Source organism: Harpegnathos saltator, unplaced genomic scaffold (assembly GCF_003227715.2).
Source record: "Harpegnathos saltator strain DR-91 unplaced genomic scaffold, Hsal_v8.6 scaffold265, whole genome shotgun sequence".
Lineage (NCBI taxonomy): Eukaryota > Metazoa > Arthropoda > Insecta > Hymenoptera > Formicidae > Harpegnathos > Harpegnathos saltator.
The window spans coordinates 85,727-105,977 of record NW_020230056.1 but is presented as its reverse complement, the minus strand read 5'-3'; the positions used below and the strand labels follow the sequence as shown (position 1 = coordinate 105,977).

General features: G+C 48.2%; 1 protein-coding gene across 1 annotated transcript in view; it reads right to left on the bottom strand.

Moving 5' to 3' along the window:
* Positions 1-4,612: 4,612 nt before the first annotated feature.
* LOC105185047 (homeotic protein empty spiracles) overlaps positions 4,613-20,251 on the bottom strand; it is a 56,392-nt gene continuing 40,753 nt past the window's right edge. Inside the window, exon 3 of the mRNA XM_011144266.3 lies at positions 4,613-5,051. Within this exon, the coding sequence (XP_011142568.2) occupies positions 4,767-5,051 (285 nt within the window). The 3' untranslated portion in view covers positions 4,613-4,766. The remainder of the gene's footprint in view (positions 5,052-20,251) is intronic.

The following is a 20,251-nucleotide window of genomic DNA, read 5'->3' as shown; positions in this document are numbered from 1 at the left end:
ATATGTATATTTTTACTTCAATTAATCAACTTGGTTTGCACGAATTTCCAGCGTATTCTCTCGTTTCGGACGTTATCGACGTTATCAACATGAAGAAAAACCAGGAGCCTCAACGCATAAAGTTGTATCTCTTTAGGACGCATAATATATTTCTTACGAGAGGTGGTAAAATGATATATAACTTTGTGTCTTAAGACTATTATATCGGTCTACCACATCGCAGGGGCTAAATAAATCTAATCGACAGGACAGAATAATCTAATCGATTGAATTTAATCTAATCGTATTTTTCACAACGCTACAAGGAAGCGCTAATGCATAAGTATCGTTCCATTTGCAGGAGAAGGGAGGCAAGAAGAGTGGGGAAATAAAAATCTGTACGAAGTTTCAGTTGAATATTCATTCGTGGTTGGACGTTCATTCGTGTAACTCCGAGTGGCGGTATTTTCATCGTCACTTCGAGTGTACTTTCACTCGTTTCGAGAGAGTTTGCACTGCAATTTCGAGCAAAGAAATTTCGAGCCGCAGCCGATATTTACGTTTTGTAATATTTCCAAGTGGTAATTTCCTCAAACGACGCTCGGGAAAAAGGATCGCTTGAGTGCACGTGATAACGAACGAATCAAAAGCCTTCTGATTGAAGGAAACTGATTTCCTGGTTCTTTCCTTCTGGTCCTTCTGGAACCAGAAATCCTATTTCTCTTTCGATTGGCTTTTCCATTGTCTCGTTAATTAAGTAGAATTTTTACAATAGAGGGATAAGAATTTAACGACGAAATTATTTAGAATCATTATTAGAATTATTGCGTTACAAACACTATTTAGAATTTAATGATAAAATAAAAGTTTGGTAATAAAAAGGAAGGAATTTGACTATAAAGAAACTATCACCATTCTCTTCTCTCGATGAGGGATACCGCTGTCGCACGGCGAAGGAACGCCTCGTCGAGACAACTGGAGCGAAAACGCGCTGGAAACAAAAAAGAAACGACAATCGTGCAGAGTGATCATATAATTTATTTCACTATATCGTTAGAACACGAACTGAATCATCCGATAGTACAATTCCATGTTTCTGTATAGGTCGGAGTAAAATCACAATTTCCTATTTACAGTATTATTTACAGAGCGAAAGTCCTGCGCCGCGACGGAGCGCGCGAATTTCGGCGAGCGAGCAAAATCGATTAAGTAGGAACGACGCTTCCGCGCGAAATTCACGAAGACGCGCTCACGATTATTCGGCGGATCGGCTGCTCACGAAGTCGCCACGTAAACCGTTTTCATCATTCCAAATCGACCATGTCGATCCAAGTCGATCTTGGTCGAACTCCGACACGCTCGCACGGCGACATCAGGTTCGTTCTTTCTCGCCGAAGTAGGTCGCATTTTTACCCTTAGGGGGAGAGAGAGAGAGAGAGAGAGAGTGAGAGAAAGAGAGAGAGAGAGAGAGAGAGAGAGAAAGAGAGAGAGAGAGAGAGAGAGAAAGAGAGAGAGAGAAAGAGAGAGAGAGAGAGAGAGAGAGAGAGAGAGAGAGAGAGAGAGAGAGAGAGAGAGAGAGAGAGAGAGAGAAGGATAGAGTGAAGCAAATGTATGAACTCCAAGGGAAAAGAACAAAATTCTCTGCAGCGCTTCAGCACTTCAGCCGAGAAGAACGGACCTGCTGAGATGTCGGGAGAGACATCGACACGTTAACGCTCCGAGCACGGCGATTCCGCGTTCGTGTGCTTCTTCACGACGGCCTTACCGCGCTCCGGCCTCACTCGCGGCGCAGGAGATTCTTAGGTATGCGCATATGTGTGTGTGTACGTGTGTATATGTGTGTGTGTGTGTGTGTATGCACGTGTACGTGTGTCTAACGTTTAGCAATAATAATTTAAATCGTCAGTACTTTCTGCATGCTTTCTTTATCTCGGACATCGATCTCGGACACCGGACGAAAGGAATACTGCTCGCTCGTGTATAGAACAACGACTTAAATACAAAGTACACAACTCGAGTTTACACTGGGATCCTCCTCTAAAATGGGTTCTAGGGAGGGCGCGGTGGGGGGTGGGGGTACGAAGTTTGGCACTCTCTTCCAACTCGCGCGCGTTCGCCTTCTGCATCTTTTCCCTATGGGATGTTTCTCCTTTTCTCGTTCTCGCGTTACTTCGCACGCGGGTCTTGCGCGCATCGCGCTTTCGTCCCGTCTCTCTGCAGTCTCTATTTACATTCTTTCGATGCGCGCTCTCTACACCCCTTCGACTCTCGTGAGAAGAAACGCGCCGGGACGCGGTACCAGAAGAGACCGGCGACCGCAGTCTGCGCGGCTGCCGTCTCCTCCTCCTCTTCTCCTCCTACTCCTTCTCCTTCTTCTGTTCCCGCGCTCTGCTCTGCTTCCTACAATTTATTTACATGATCCAGCGGAGTTAACACGAGAGGAGGTTAGTCTTTTATGGCGATTCTTTTATGGCAAGACGAGCGTGAGCAAGGTGAGCGCGCAAATCGGCGGCGATCGGCGGCATTTGCGAACCGCGAGCACGAATCACGGGCGAGATCGGCCATTACTTTGTATTATACTTTCCCGGTTCACTCTCGGGAAGAAACCGTTCTCGCTCGCGAACGGAGGTGAAAGAGAGAGAGAGAGAGAGAAAGAGAGAGAGAGAGAAAGAAAGAGAGAGAGAGAGAGAGAGAGAGAGAGCGAGCGAGTGACTCTTCGCCGCCACGTCGTCGCGAAATTCGAGACTCCGACGGCCTCGAGGCTTCCGACGCCGGCCGATCGCGAATCGCTACGGCGGAATTAATAAAGCCCGAGGCGCAGTCTCCGCGTCGATCGTGCTCGATGCGCCGAGCGTCGCCGTTTCCGCCGGATACGCGTCCATTTAGCTCCGTCGTTTCTCCCGCAGACAATGCCTCCATTAGCCGACTTCCGATGGACGCCTTTGATTTCTCCGGTCGCTTTTTCCGCGCCCGCCAGGAAGCCAGTCTCTGCCCGGGAAGATCGCCTCTGCCTCTTTCTCTCTCTTTATACACACACACACACATACACGTACTCTTTTTCTCTCTCTCTCTCTCTCTCTCTCTTTCTCTCTTACCCTCTCTCTGTCTCTCATTCTAATCCCGAGGATATTTACGTATCTTCGCGATCGTTCCCCGGCCTTCGGCAACGGCCGCGGTGCGGTCACGAAGATCCTGCAGAACTACGTCGCGATCCCCTCTTCGACCGACGAAGAAGAATAAGAGGAACAAGACGGGAGGAAGAAGAAGAAAAAGGCACCCCTCCTTCAACATCGCCTATCGACTAATCTGCCAAGTTCCGAACAAGACTCGCCGAGTCCTCCACGCAGATCGGCGATTTCGCTGATGGAAAGGCTCTTCAGGGTCAGACTCTCGCGGGGTCAAGCATTCTCCTCCTCCCCCTCTTGCTCCTCCTCCTCCTCCTCCCGCTCGTAGCCACGATCCATCCCTAGGAGCCTGCGGTCGCTAGACGAAGTGCGGCGAGTCGAATCATCGCCTTCGATTGCTCTCGAGTGATCTCTCTCGTCGCCCGCTTCGCTTCGCTCTTGCGTTCAGCTAATTTCCCGCTTATTAAACCCTCGGAAGCGAGACGACCGCTGTGCGCGCCGCGGGCTAGCCGGCGCTGGTCATCGCCGGTTGGTGCCTCATTTCCGCGCGCTGTTAACGAATTACGCTGTTAACGAATGAAGTTTATGCGGCGCCACACAGCGAGGGTTGACCGTCGGTCGTTGAAAAGCACCGTTCGCCATTCTGCAGCTCGCTCGTCGCGCTTCTTTGCTCCTTCCCCTGCGATCGTCGCCGTCCGCCGTTATTCTTGGTCCTGCTTCTCCTGCGTCTCACGCCGGCTATCAGTTTGCTTTCTTCTTCCTTTCTCTCATCGCTCCACGGTTCTCCTACTCTTCGTCCTTTCTCTCATCCTCGTGCCCTGCCTGTTATATCTCCTCAGCCTCGTCCTCGAAATCCTCACTACCGCCCTCTTTCATCTTCATCGTCATCGTTATCGTCGTTGATGTCGTCGTCGTCATCGTCGTTTGACGTTGCATCCCTCTTTATCCTACCTTCAAACCGCACAGCACTTTTCTGCACGTTGCCAACCGCCATGGCGGCTGGACTCGCCATCGACGTGTCAGCCGCAGAAATTCGTCCCGATTCCTGCGCGTCCCGGCTGGCCTCTAAGTCGCATCCTCCTCAGCTCGAAACCAATCGAACGCGACGAGCTACGCGGCTCCAAACACGAGCGGATCAAGTCAGACAGATGATTCCCGGACAATCTGTAATGATTTCCCATGTGCATTATAGGAGCTGATCACCGCTTCCATTTTCCCGATGAGGTTTACCACTTCCTCGGCTTCACGACATCTGGTGTCGCGTATTCCGTCGTGGAACCGCGCGCTCAAACGCGATTCGACCGGGACCGCGCGACAGCCTCAATCTGACACTTCTTCGAGAACTTATTCGCTTCTGTTCACGTCCTGTGCCGGATCTTAGCTCGATCTTCTAGCTCGACAGCCTCGTTTCGACTCGTGGACAGGGTCTATCGGCGGAACATGCGAAGGAGATTCTCTCTCTCTCTCTCTCTCTCTCTCTCTCTCTCTCTCTCTCTCTCTCTCTCTCTCTCTCTCTCCCTTTATCTGTCTCTTTCTCTCCTTCTCGGCGACCGGACAAGATTCGAATCGATCCGCCGAGCGACCCTTCGCTTCAGCCTACAGTCAGTAGGATATTCTGCTCGATCCTGGATCCTTTGCCTAATCCAGGCAAAGAACGTCTAGCTACGCCTCAGAGCCGCTCGAGCACTCTTCGGCTTCCGGATCGATGTGCTCCTCTTCCTCCGCCTCCTCGCTGTTGAATTCGGTTTTCTGCTGCCACTTGCTGACGTGGTGGGCGTTCTTGTTGTTGCTGCTGATATTGCCGTTGCCGTTGCCATTGCCGCCGCTACCGCCATTGCCACCACCGCCACCGCCGCCACCCCCGCCGGATTGTTGTTGGGTCTTCGCGTCTTCCTCCTGCAGCATGCGCTTGTGTTTCGTCCGACGATTTTGGAACCATACTTTCACCTGAAACATTAATTATTTCGCCGCTATCAGTTTTTCCGGCGGGTTAATTGTGACTTGCTGCGACAACTCTTAGTCGACTCGAGAAATTCTCGAGTTAATAATTAACAGATGCGTTGTTACGACTTATTCGGGGAAACTCTTCCCACAAGCCATCCAGTGAGCGAAAAATTGTTGACAGAATATTATTTCAATGATATTTGATGGCGAATAGCGTTTCCTAGTATGTGGTTTTTAACGTTGTATCGATATCAGAATGACTTCTGACATTTTAAAAATATTTTTACAATATTTGAAAAGAGAGAAGATCATATTATCTGATATCTTGAATATCTTCGGTGTTATAAGGTAATATAATTAAAAAATATTAAGTGAGAACGTTCTCAAGAAATACAAAAGCTCAAGAAATGCGAAAGCAAAATTTCAAGATGTTGATTTAATGTTCTTCCTTTACTGAACACATTGCATTTATTTTCACGTAGTTGCGAAAGGGAGACTCGTTTATGTGTAAATATAAGAAGCAGAATTATCGTCGTAACACACCGTGTGACGTTAATTCTACTCGTCCAATTTCAAACGTTAACGTAGAAAATTAGCTGACAAGATAATCAGAGTGTCAGTCAATTGTTAGTTGCTATAAATTCACCAATTTATTTTCATGCATTAAATTCATTAGTTTATTTTCACATAATTGCGAAAGAGAGACCCGTTTGTGCGTAAATACACTGCAAACCCGAGTGTGTTATTTTGACACGTATACAAGCTGAAGCTCTCTTCACGCGTTTCTCGTCGTCTTAAATCACATCGTTTAACGCGTTTAAACGCGTTAAGTGACATCGAAATGCATCAAATGACGTGATTTCAGACGACAAAAAACGCGTGAAGAAAGCTTCAGCTTATACGTGTCAAAACAACATACTCGGGTTTGCGGTGTATAGGGAGCAAAATTATCGTCGTAACATACCGTGTGACGTTAATTCCACCCGTCTAATTTCAAACGTAGAAAATTAGCTGACAAAATAATCAGAGCGTCAGTTGTTGCTTGCCATAAATTCGCTAATCGTTATCGGAAACTAGTACTGAGCAACCGATAGTACTAAACGAATCGTGAACGTCCGCATTGTTCGGAAACAGAAAGCACGGTTAAGGATTTCCGATCGTAGCGGAGGGAACACGTCAACGGAAGATAACTCTCCGGCGCAGCCGACGGTGGCAGAAGGATACGTGACGTTCCGCGGGAGATAATTCGAGTATGCTCGTCCCCAGCGAATACCCACGTATACGTCCGTCGAAATCGATCTCGACGGGCCAATCCCTCGCCGACGGGGCGAATCGCAGCCCTCGTCTCGGGGTTGCTCTCGTCAGGCTTGCCAAATTAAGTGGCAACTAGTTATAAGCCTGCCCGGTCAACCCCCGATGTACGAAGGGGCCACCCCTAAACGGGAGTATCCGGTTACAATGGTACGTGTCGTTCACTCGGGAGGAACAGCCCGGCGGTGGTAAAAAGGGGGATCAACGTCGGCCGGGAGGGGAACGTAAATTCGATCGCGCATTGTCCCCGAATTGACTGTTGGATGGCGTACGCTCCGGCCGTGAGAAAAGGGTTGAATGCGCTCCATTTTCGAGCTATCTACGTGGAAAATCAGTATTGTGACGCAGCGGGGTACACACGCGCGGCGGAACGGCCTGGCTCCGCGGGGATGTTTTGGATATATCTCCGACTTATGTCCCGGCTGCCACGCGGTTTCGACAAAACCCGGATTAGCCCCGGGCCGGAACGAGCGAGTCCTCCGAGGCGAACAATTTTACGCTCTGCGTCGCGTAATATGTGATAGCCGTCAAGGACGATCCGTCAAGGACAAGCGCGCTTACTCCCAGCACCGAATCATCCCCATGACGCATTGCGTTCCTGCTTTCTTCCAAACGAGGCCTCCGAGAGATCGCTCCGTTTCACGGGGAAATGATGAATTCCCGACAATCGTGCGAGCTACCTCCAATGAACAACCTCGGGCCGTATAGCTGTCGTCGTCTTGCACCAAGGATTAAGCACATCGCGCCTCTCATCCCTCGGGACCGGTTATTATTCAGCGTTCTTATTCAGCACTCGCCACTGTCAATTGGCAGGCAAGCGAGACCAGCCACGTCGCTGTGCGGCACATCGGGGTCGCGGCACTTAACGGGTGATTAAGAGGGCAAATAGAGAGCGCGCAACCCCTTTCGGCGGACCATAGTTTCGAGCCTAGCCTGCCCTACCCCTTTCAGCCCGAAAAGCCACCCCGTTACGTGCCGACGTCCCCGGCCACGTCGCCTCCGGGAGCGGCGTCGCGCGCTTAATCGAGTTACCCCCGTCCCGTAATCGTCACCCATCAACCCCCGGAGTTGCCATGGTGATCGCGGGCGGTCCTGAAGCCCGATTGGCGGGTCTGTACGCACGTGGGATCCCAAGCATCCCCTACCGCGCGGCCCCTGCATCCCCCAGGATGAGCCAGACGCTTCATCCCCGTCGAGCGAGCCTCTCTCGCCTCCCTTCTCGCCGCTTCCCCAGCTCGCTCGCCCCCTCTCTCTCCTCCTCCGCCCCACACCAATGGCACCTGGATTTACACTCAGTTTAACCGCTCCTCGCCGCTCTGCGATAGTAACCATTCTCTCTCTCTCTCTCTCTCTCTCTCTCTCTCTCTCTCTCTCTCTCTCTCTCTCTCACTCTCTCTTTCTCTCTCTCTCTCTCTTTCTTTCTATCTCTCGCCCTCCATCGACGCCAGTATTTCACGGACGCGCGCGTTGTAAAAATCCTATAAAAGCTTCCAACACGTTCGACGATTTATTCCCTGATATATTACCCCGCGGAGTTTAATGCGCGACGGTAACGCGCGATTGGGATTTCGCCGGCGGGGGAATGGGATGGGGGTGAGCGGAGGTCAACGAGGAAAATGGCCCGACGCCCGGCGTCAGCTGGATTTCTCGCGCCCTGTGCACCCGGGAAAGAGAGGAGAGCCCCGGAGCCGGATCTCCCTAGCACGTCGCTGGAGACGCTCGGAATTGGAGCGCGGAGTTGGACGCGCCTGTGGAAGTCTTCTTCTTCGAGTGCACCGTCACCGACGCTCCGTCGCGCTCGCGACGATATTTTCCGGCGCTCCGGAGACAGCGATATCTCACTTCTGATCACAATTCTTCTAATTAACTGCTGTCTCTTATCATCGCGCACTATGTAAAGATCTACACTCTACCATCTCTTTTTTACTCTTGCTCTTGCATCTTGTCTCCTTAAAACGACACGAACGACACGGCGCACAGTAAGGCCAGATGACATTTTTTGGTTCAAATTTCTCTGCACCTGAATTTCCAACCGATCATCGACACCAATGGATGAGGTTGATCCTGAATAAATTCCAAAGAGATCTGTCTAGTCGAAATTTGAAAAAATCATCGGTTCATGGGTTTAGGGTTTGTCTTAAAAGTTTATCGTTTAAAGTACAGTGTCTTGGGTTCGACCTCAATGGGCTCGAGCCTATGGATACTAAATGCGAGACCCCAGAACTTATAATCACCTTTTAGAAAACTCAGAATTTCAAAGCTCATCAGATCAGCTAAAAAGTTCTCGGATTGATAGACTCCTAAGTTGATGGGCTTAAGACTCAAAATCCCTCGGTTTTGTGCTTAACGGGTCTATATTTGATGTTTTTGTATCTTGGGCATATGAGTTTTAGGTTAATGGGTTTCTGGTTCAAGATCGATAAATCTCGAGGTGTCTGTTGATTGGTTTTATAGTTGCAATCCGTTAAATACGCTATTAGTTAGAAATAAGTGTCGAATAATGAGTATTTCATAAGTTTCTCGCGTTTAACGATAATTTGTCCTCTTTTGGGGCTAGTAATTCAAGAAAAAAATGTTTTTTTAATTTTGGCAAGACAGATCTCTTCGGAATTTATTCAGGATCAACCTCACCCATTGGTGTCGATGATCGGTTGGAAATTCAGATCTCTAGAGAATTTGTAACCAAGAATCATCTGGCCTCACTGAGCGGCGGCTCGATTTGGAACCGAGTCGTGATGCCCAGGCGTTTCTTCGTGCTCTCTAAAGTACAGGCGGACACGTTTATAGAAGTGAAGATAACAAATGAACTTTACTTGTTCCTCGATTGCACCGAGAAAAGCCTGCGCATGGGCTTTCACAAACCTGTCTTCATTCCAATTTCAGTTCACAATCGGTGTATCTTCCCTGGAATGTTAGCGACTGGTGGTTTAGTTATAAATATAGTATCGCAGTGTAAAATCGCGCAGTAAAATCTCACTAAGACATTCAGTTAATGATAACGACTGCTCCTGCGTCATCGATGCAGCGATTGCGAACACGCAGAATGACTTCCCACCCGAAGCGCATGAGGAAACCGTTCATCTCACATCGCCACAAGCACAGAAAGTTGCATTTGGTGTAGCGAATTCGTGTGCTGTCGATTTCGCAGTGAAATCTCACCTCACTCTCCAAACTGAAGTGTGTGTTACCTTATCTGAAATTCACTCTCTGTATGTTTCTTTCTCAAATCGCACCGTTTAACAGACTTAAACGTGCTGGCTTATATATAACTCAATACGTTTAAACGCGTTGAATGACATGGCTTACCGCAACAAGAGACGCGCGAAAATAACAGTAACGATAGCGAGAAAATAATAACGGCAATAACAGTAATGAATAATTAGTGTGAAGATAACACGCTTGGACTCGCAACGCGTCGGTCAAGATCAGCGAGATGCGTGAGACGGAGTGGCGGAGAGAAATGTACTCTCTTTACTGATTGCGTCGGGAACATTTTTATCGATTCGCTTTAAGCGAACGCATAAACGCAGCCTCGCGATTATCGCTCTCTGCCGTTGGCAAGTACCTGCCGCATCGAAAGGGTTAAGAGATTCTCGCAGCCTCCGTCCGTCGAGCGTAAGAAGAGATTTTACATCGGACAGGCAAAAAGTATACATTAAGCGAAAGCTCCGCCACCTATCCCTTCGATCGCGCTGCAATGAGTCGCGACATTTCACGAGAGAGAGAGAGAGAAAGAGAGAGAGAGAGACAAGATGATTCACTTTGAGAGAGCGACTTCCACGTTTCTTGTTTACTTCGCCCGTCGATTGCTTGCGCTCGGCGCGTGTTCTTATTATCGTGCTCTCGAGATTACGCTCTGCTGCCTCTTTTTAGCCTGTAAACTCACTCTTACATTTCGTCTCCCTAAAGCGACGCGTACGCAACGGCCATGTCCGACGCCACGGACGTCGTGCAACGTACGACTGTCATGGGTCCGCGCCCCGCGTATAAGGTGTTCGCCTGTCACTTAGGCGCGTTCCGGGAGCAACTTCAATTACGTTGCCTGGAAGGTAGCCGAGCCTCTATCCCGCCTTGGCCGGATAGCCAGGCTCGCCGGCCGCGGCCGGGCCCGGCGAGCCGAGTTAACGCAGAAATCGCGCAGGTAAACGCGGACGCGGTGCGTATACCTGGCCGTGCATACGCAAACGTATTCGTTATCTCGCGGGATCGACAGGACGCTCCTCCGGCCGCCGCCGCATCGCCGAAGATGCGGACTCCTCCGACACCTCCTTGCCTCGCGCGCGCGCGCGCGCGAGAGAGAGAGATTCGCGTCACGGCCGACTTTAATCTCCGATCGAGGCGCGTCGATATTAACCTCCGAACGGATACGTGATTTTCACACTCATAAGTGGGTACTCGGGGAGGCGCGGCTGATTGCCCCGACTGACTTGTGCACCGTGAGGCTTCGGCAAAATTACGCAAACAACAATGACGCGCCTCGATGATGGATCATAACGTCATGCGAGAACCTCGACCGAAGGTGTCGGAATTTCGGAAGAAGGTAATCAGCGAGAAATTTGAAATTTCACGGGGCTGTTTGGGCGAGGATGACTCTCACCAAATTCCAATTAAATCAACCGATGGTTAACCTTTTCGCTGTTAGTGGGAAGTATACTTCCCACCTTTTCTTCAACTTTGCATTGTAAATCACATAATTTTGAAGAACTAATCGGGGACTTGAGTTTTCCAGATAACTGAATAGTTGTTCAACATACTCCAATAGGTTTTTATACCCAATTATTCATTTGTGATTATTTACAACAAATCAAAGTTGAAAGAAAATGCTTTTTTTAGGGAAAAATCGATTCCTCGGAGAGTATCGAATGTAGAGGTCTGAAATTTTCCCCAATTTTTCTGATGTTATACAAAAACATATATTTTTTCAGTATTTTTCTGCAGGTTAGATTTTTCATATAAACAAATATTTCTACAAAAACGGTCGAAATTTTATTTTTTTGCACTTTTTAGCCCTATTTTCCTAGTTTTTTCATTCTGTATCTCCATCTCTCTTATCCATACTATCAATATTATTTTACTCAAAAATGAATATTTAATCTCTAGCAAGCATAAATATACAGTATTGAACATTTTCCCACATAAATTCGGTAAATCTGACTTCAGATTCGTAATCAGCAACCCGAAAAACCCATACACCGTCAATAATAATTGGAATTTTCATTAATTTTGTACATCATGGTCGCTATATTGAGTCCGCCATTTTGAATTTTGCAAATCTGACTTTAGATTCGTAATCAGTGACTCAAAGAACGTAGGACTACCAAATATTTTAATAATTTTCTCAAGGGAAGTTAATTCAGCAGTGAAAGGGTTAAGAATGGCCGACGGGGACTTCTAGCTGTATAATTCGCTATCCGACGATAACGAGGAAATTGATGTAATACGTAGTACTTGACTAATGACAACTTTAAATGTATCACAGGAAAGAAACGAGAGACTTTTCTTGCTTCTATCGACGATAAACTGTCATTCATTTGTCGCGTTGCCAACTCGGTAGGTTGAGTCAACCATCGATTGCTTTTATCGGAATTTAATAAGTCACTCCAATTGGTGCTTCCGGTGATCGGCGACCGTCTCTCGTCGTAATAACCTTCCTCCGTTTTCCTAACTCCTTTCCCTCCTTTAGTGATTATCAGAGGAAAGTTTAATCTCTTCAGGGCTGCTGAAACATATGCTTTTTCACGTGTATTCAACTTTTCCGCCATTCTAAACATTATCGACAAAAATATAACGGACCCTATAGTGGGCAAATAATTCCGCCGGGAAATTCTACAAGGTAACAAAGAAGTCTCTCATCACGAGACGTGTCACTGAGGAATAAAATCATAGTCCTCCGGTTCTAACAAATTCATCCGCGAAGAGAATCGTGTCGACATCGCGTCTCCCGAGCGCGACAGGCAATTTTCCTTTTACCATTACACTTGGAGCTTCGAAACCGTAACGCACCGCGAGCGCATTACGCGCGACTAATTGTGAATCATCTAGAACGTTCTCATCGACGCGGCAATAATGCGCTCGACGTTTTACACGTCCCGCGCTCGCCGCTAGACGCTGATACACATATACTAGTTTATCTATGCAAATTACGACGGACGATATATCCGCGATAAGGCCGCGAGACGTCTGGAGAGGAAATTACTTCGGAATCAATTGCTCGTCGGGGTAGCGCGCGAGAGTGAGCGCGACCAGCCGGGATAATTAATGCAACGACGACAACGATGTAATAAACGCGCGCGACGAATGTCGTTGGACTCATCAAGGACGAAAAAGTGGCGTAAGTCGCTTGTGTACATCCGCGCGTAAGCATAAGCCGACTCCTTCCTCGACTCCTCCGTCTTCGACTAACGCGCGCGCGCGCGCGCGCGCGCACACGCGAAAACTCGCGCCGGACATTGATAATCGCGGGTTTAATTAATCTGGATTATTAATTGATATTCTAATTACGCGATACACGGGCACGGCGATCAAGATGGGATCGCGTTACGTCGATGCCGATACGGGCCGGGCGAATCGCTCGAACGAACGAGCGAACGAACGAATGAACGAACAAGCCGAGGGGGGACGAAGGAAAGGAGAGAGGCCTAATCTATCGGGGTCTTTATGTCCCCCGTTAAATATAATTACGTTTATTGCGGTCGCGCTCGCCGATTGGCCGCGCTCTTACTCCCGCAAATTGGATATCCCCGCTAATGGAAATTAATGCCGCGCAGCGCCGCGCCGCGACGTGACGTCACTTGCTTGCAAAACGCTTTAGCTCGTAGGCGAGCTCGTCATTTTCTCCTTTCCCAATTTCATGACTTTGTGAATGTTATTATTGTCGGACAGTGCGGCAGTGTGTCCGATATAATGTTGTCACGAGCGCTAAAGCAAAAAAGATCCGTGCGTTGATCCAGTCGAGGGAATTTCGAAAGTAGATTTATACTTGAGGAGCGCTCCTCTGTGCGTCGGCGAATTCCTCGCACGTGGCGTTTCTATCGAGAACGCTCGAGTTCCGCAAGTTTCCGTTTTTGCTCCGCGGTGACGCGAGGTGCTCATTAAACTATCACGATTGAGAGCTGCTACCGATGGTCTTGCGCAGTTATCGCCTGCGACAGAAGCCGGAGTGACAGCATACGGAGACAACGTCCGGCGCGGCAACGGAGGATTCAGGAAGACGCGGCTATTTTTATCGTACTCTTGTCCATCAGATGAGAGGATAATCAAGCGCCAGTACTCGCGGCGTGCACTGCTACTTCGCAGACTTATATAGATAGATAGACGGAGATATTTATCACGTTATACGCGTTTCATATATTTATTATATACGTCGACTGCAAGCGCTCTGCAAGAGGAGCTTTGCTGCGGAGACCGCGCAGCTGAAGACGATGACCCGCGCCACAGGCATTCAATCTTCGTCCAGCTTCATTCTTATCGGCGAAAGTTAGACGAGGATAGCATGTCTGCGGGCAGTGGAAGAAAAACACAGTCGTCCTTAACCCTTAAACACCAGGATGGGTGAAATTTCACCCGCTGATATTCTTCAACTGTTGCCGCTAAATAGCAGCGCATTACACACAGTGGTGTCCTGCTAGGATTTATAATGTTCCTAAATATATTTACATATCAAAAATGTGTATACAGTATACATTCAAAAGAGATGATAAAAGAAGTTGCGGGCGAAAATTCACTCGTCCTAGTAACAAGTCATAGAAAGGTCCTAGTGTCCAAAGGTTGATATCCTGTCTTCAAATCTCCATCACAAGAAGGCGCAATTTGATGTGTCACTTCGTGTCCGCTCGTGTTGTGATTACAGCGCACACCCATCAGTAACGGCTCGCAAAATCGTGAAATTTGAGCGCGCCCCTTGTTTCATTTTGCAACCGAGTGTACGAGTCGCGTCGTCTCGGTGCTCGGCTCGGTTGCGCTGAGAGGCTGCTGACGATGAACCGGCGATATTTCGACAAGCGCAAAATTTCCAACGGCACTGTGGACGCACTTCCCCCGCGGAGTTCGAGGGGGATGAAGTCTCCGTCTTTGACGAAGACGTCGCGACAATGGCCGCGGTCGCGGCGAAACAACAGGAAGCGCGCGAAGATACGGTACGCCGCGAAAGAGCGAATCAAGCCGAGCGTGGAGAATTACATGGGCGTGCGCAAAAATTGAATCGAGACGGCCGCATTTTGAAATTTAACTCGATTAATTAAAACGTTGCGTGCGCGCGCGCTCGTGGGACACGCGTACCTCCCGCTCGCGCGGCTCTTCGGTTTATTACCCGTCTATTTAATTACCTACCGCGCGCGCGGTGTGCCGTGCGCGTATTCGATTTCAATCAGCGCTTTTTTATCCATCCGCGCTTGCTCGCTCGCTTGCTCACGCGCTCTTTACAAATCCGGCCGCGCCGACGATTTATAATTGGCGAAGCCGTGACGTGCCGCGCCAAACGGCAGCTCGACAACACAAGAGCGTGCGCAGCGCGATTTTTTTCGTCGTGCCCGCTTTTTTCACCGGCGGAAACAGAGAGGGAGGCAACGGCACAGGGGGGAGCGAGAGAGAGAGAGAGAGAGAGAGAGAGAGAGAGAGAGAGAGAGAGAGAGAGAGAGAGAGAGAGGTAGAACCGCCTGTAATATGTACACGGGCGAGCTCTCAAATAAAAATCTCCAGCTGGATAGTAACCAATCGCCGGCGAGAGCTAGTCGCCCCCTAATCCCCCGAGGGCTCGGCGGTCACGCTCGAAACATTATTTTTAATCTCCCGTACGGTCGCGACAATCCGCCCCTCGCTATTGCGCGGGACGCGTCGGACTAAATAAACCCGGCGATATTATTTTTCAATCGTCGCGAGCGTACACATCGCGTGACAGAAAGGGCAAGAGAGAGAGAGAGAGAGAGAGAGAGAGAGAGAGAGAGAGAGAGAGAGAGAGAGAGAGAGAGAGAAAGAAACAGAGAAACAGAGAGAAAGGGAGAAAGGGAGAGACGAGGAAAGAGAGAGATAGAGAGAGAAGAGGAGGGGGGAGGAGAAGGGGGGAGAGAGAGAGAGAGAGAGAGAGAGAGAGAGAGAGAGAGAGAGAGAGAGAGAGAGAGAGAGAGAGAGGAGGAGCACACAATTCCAGACTCCAGGCTGGAAAATACAAAAGCGCGCACGCGCTCGCTCGCGAACGAAAAAGCCGCAGCGACGCGTACGTGGGTGTGGATTACAGGATGGAGAGAGCCGCGTGTTTTGTTAGGACGAAATTGAGCGTGATCTCGCGCGAGGGGACGCCAATTTCCTCGGATATGCGTTTCTCCGCTCGCCATATTCGCGCAGCGTGGAGTTCTCCTTTTGTATCTTCCCTCTTTCCCCGCCCTGCGCGCCCTGCCATTTTTTGCCGCTTTTTTATCTTCCTCCTTTCCCGACCGATCGTCGCGCGCGTGAGCATTGATCTGTGACCGCCTCGACGAGGCTGTCGCCGAGGATCCTTTTCAGAGGTAATCGCCGACCGTGACGCCGAGTACAAGTGGAGAATACCGGAGAGTTTGACAGATGTATTTTTGTCATCGAGGGGGAAAATGGACTCGCTGGAGTAAATGAACTGCGGGAGTTACGCGTTGACGATCGTGGGGAAGTGCGGACGGAACGCGTCGCCGAACCCCGTGATATTCGATTAGCGAATGAATGCCGGCGAAGACGAGCGAAGAGGCGCGAGGAAAGCCGCGAGAAAGAAGGCCCAGGGACGGCCGGAGGAATCGAGAGCGAGAGTATCGATCGTTACGTTACTGTTCGTTTGTGCGACGATCATGGCGTGGACAGGAGAGATGCGTCGCATCAGACTACGATGAACTGATAATGGAGGACTTTGCTTCGCGGTATCCTGGGGATCTGAACTCTTGAGGAAACTCTTGAGGATCGCTCACCGTTGTCCATCAACCATTTGTCGTCTTCGGTCTTTTTCGTTTGTAGAAGAAGCCTAGTCTGCAGAACGTAAACGAACGTTAATACCTTGCGTGAATGTCAATCAATAACTTGCGATAATAACTTGAGATAATAATTGTAGGGATTGATGTATTTCGAGATCGCGGAAATGTTCGGATTTGGATCGCCGATCATGATTCCCCATCGCTTCGAAAGCTGAGAGCACTTTACAAACGCGGAATCAGACGGTTGCCTGAGAAGCGGCCTCATGGTGGACGCTGATCGGACACAGTGTGTTCTGTTCCGTTTTTATCGATGAAAGATGAGGCTTATAGTTCTTCACTGACAATATGTAGCAAAGATGCGTCTAAATTATATTTCTTCCGAAAGGTTTTTTCCTTAAAGCTGGGCGATATGAATTAGCGTAGAATGTAACAGACGACAAAACCTGCGGAAAATATCCAAATAAGCGCACTATTGTACAGCAGAAAGTCAAACGTGCGCAACTAATTTTTTTGCGAATATACCAACAACTTGGTATCGCAATTCTTACTGCTAATATTTTCCTCGTGTAGATTTGCGAGATTTGTAAAAGTGTTGCTCAAAGTTTGAGTCAAAATTCTTCAATCCGGGGGTAAATCCAGGATAAATCCGGGATAGATTGGCATAGGGGACAGATGGTCAATTGCTATAATTTTGTTAATATATCTTGTTAATGTTAGGCTAGGCTTCAGTTAATCTCTTCCTGATGCACAAAAACATTGTTATTGCGAGTGAATAAATGTTTTATGTTTCTATTAACTTCCAAAATGTTTCACACATCGGAAAAATACGGTTTATTGCGAATACGGTTTATTTTGAGTTACAACATTAGACCTGGGCTTAAACAACTAAAAAACATCGTGTTTGCGTATTTAACTTACAAAATTCGTCACCGAGACTACGTTTCACGCGATATATGCATCTTTACGCGAACCCTCCAAATGGGATAGATGGTTCATTTTTATCAGAGTTGGATGGGCAGCCTACTCAGCGAGAAATAGCAAGTAATGGACATCGGATCGATGTTTCCTAAACGCTTTAGACGTATAAAAGACGTCCATCCGATATCTATTCGACTATCATTTTTCCCTGGATACCTAACATTAAAAACTTCAGTACATTTTAAACAGCTTTTTGCTTCGTTTAAAAATGCCGAATAGATTTCTTTCTCCTTTCGCTCTTTAATAAACAATATTTCTATAAGAAACTTGTGGAAATATTTCATTTTATTAATAATTAATAAAAGGATTAATAAGAAAGTTAATAATTAATAGAAAAGAACAAAAAATACTAAAAAATAAATAAATAAAGATCAATTTCTACATTATCATAGGCATGCCCATCTATCCCTTCATATATGACCATCTATCTCTCACAAAATATTTTTAATATTTCATCATTATTGGCGTCCCATGAATTTTTTTCACAAAAATTCTTCTATACCTTAAACATTCTCCTCTACTGAGTGCGTTAGTATGTTGTTGATCATTTATTACAATAATACAGATGTGTTATTTCCAATTAAAAAAAAAACTATACCCATCTATCCCGGACTTACTCTAATAATAATGGAATGATACGTTCAGTCAAAGTACCCGCCACCGTTATCACCACTTTCCACCGCCTTTCAGGCGATTGTCCGATCCCACTTTTGTAAAGCGATCCATCTCCCGAGTCGGTGAATTAATGTGAGAACATACGTTGACGTATATTCGTCAAGCGAGATCGACACTTCTGTTGGGAGATGATTCCGATTTTCATAACGATCTGCCGCGTCGGCTGGTGAAGCTCTTCCTCCAGTCGACGGTACGTATGCGCACGGAGTCGGCGACGCACACACGACAGTGACATGGCGGGATCGTGACGAGAAAACCGAGGAGCCTCCGTCCTGCCTCGAACTCGACGAGGCGACGAGGACGAGAAAGAGAATCGGTCCCGGGCGCCGACGGCTATCGTCTCCCGCCGATCGCTCGAATCGTTATTATTCGCGTTTCCACGTTTCGGAGTCCTTTGAGCGTCTCGCCGATTTGCAATTCAACTTGCTCCGACAACTTTCCGCGGCTGCTCCTCCCGGAAAAGCTACGAGGTACGCACGCGCGTGACACCAAACGCAAGACCCTGATTGCGCCGCGGGAATATCCGCGTGCGTTAAATTAAACACGATACGATCGTTTTATCAGCGCTCTTTCATACGCGCAGGAGATAAAGTAATCGCGACACAAAGATCCTCGCCGTGCGAGCAAGACGGAGACGACATGAGCGCGAAGGAGGTCGTTAGCTCCGCCGTCGCTCACCTCCGTTAATTGCTTTCCGTATGATTATTATTAATTTACGATGCGCTCGCGCTCGCGCGAATGCGCGCCTAACAAAGTTGTAAAGGAACATCGACCCGCGCGGCGCATAATAATAAAACAGCGTCGGCGCTTAAACCGGCGTCCCCCGACAGATTTCCCATCGTCCTTAAAATCCCATTAAACCGAACGTCAGGGCTTACCGCGCGGCGATATATATTACGGGTTTCATGATCTAAATATCGGTCGCAGCGCTCATATCAGATCGGGAACGCCCGGCCGGCTGGCAGGCGAGCGGCCGGCCGCTCGCTCCGGCTCTGATCGTCCATAATTCGTAGGAATTAATTGATAAACACTCGGCCGGCCGTGAAATACGACCGCGCGCAATTAGGCGAGCGATAAGTCGCGCCGTGGGGCGCGACTGTCGCGACGTGTCGCCTTAAAGGCTCGAATTAATGTTCCGCGGGCCACCACCGGGCCGGGCGGGAGGGGGGGACTTTAAATTCGCCCGTTTTAATTAGCCATTGTTCGACGCGATAGGACCGGCGCGCGCGGCGTACGAGCGGGATAAGCGCTGCATGTGTGTCGGCGTAATTTTATTGTCACACGCCGCGCGTGAGCGTCGATAAGCGCGCCCGGGCGCACCGGCGGCTTTCGATTTAAACGACTGTCGGGCCGATCGATTAAACGCGGCGCGCCGATTACGGGCCGATAACGTTTGTTTGCGCTATCTCGTCAACGTCGACGGCAGGCCGTGCACTTTGCATGACAAGCCCGCGGCGAGGCGTCTCGCTGCTTCAAATTATCGCTGCGTCCGGTGGAAGCGGAATATCGATGTCGCGGGCGCGACGAGCGCGCGCGCGCGCGCACGCCTTCGTCGATGACGATTTATAAGGCGTCGTTCACGTCTCGCGCGACAGAGACGCCCGTCGCGCTGCATGCTCGATCGCCGCGGCTCGATTTCTGCGCTGTCCTGGCTGAGTGTGTGTGCACTTGTCCAATTACGATTTTATCCCGGAATGGACGCGCGATTTTCATACGCCCAGTGGCGACTCCGGTGTGTATTTTGCTGAGATATTGAATTTTGATTGAGGTGTAACGCCTGTACTCAAGTGTTTTTTTCTTCTTGTTAGCTATTTCCGGTTAATGTCCTGAATGGAAATAGTTTTAATAGAATCATGTCTCTTTATTACGTCTTATCTTAATGTATAAATGTATTAAGTGAAGTCAACGAGAAGAGATACTTTACCGGAACACCCCAAAAAAGTAATTTCAAAACAAACGGAATCATCTAAATTTTAGAGGATTTTATTCCTATATATGGCCTCAAGAGGATTCCTTTAAGATTAAGAGGAAAATATTATAAACATATTACTCTTAAAGTTAATGGGATTATATATGTGTAGTACAAATCTTATTGATTTTAATATAAATTTCCTCTTACATAGAGATTATTTAATCTTTTTTTAAGAGGATTATTATTTATTCTTACTGTATTTTATTCTTACTGGTTATACTGATAATAGTTAATTTGAAAAAATTATTATAATGTATAGTAAAAAGTAACATATATGTAGATGTACTTCTGGCTCCACTTCTACAATAAGTAGGCACGAATGAAACAAATTTATCATA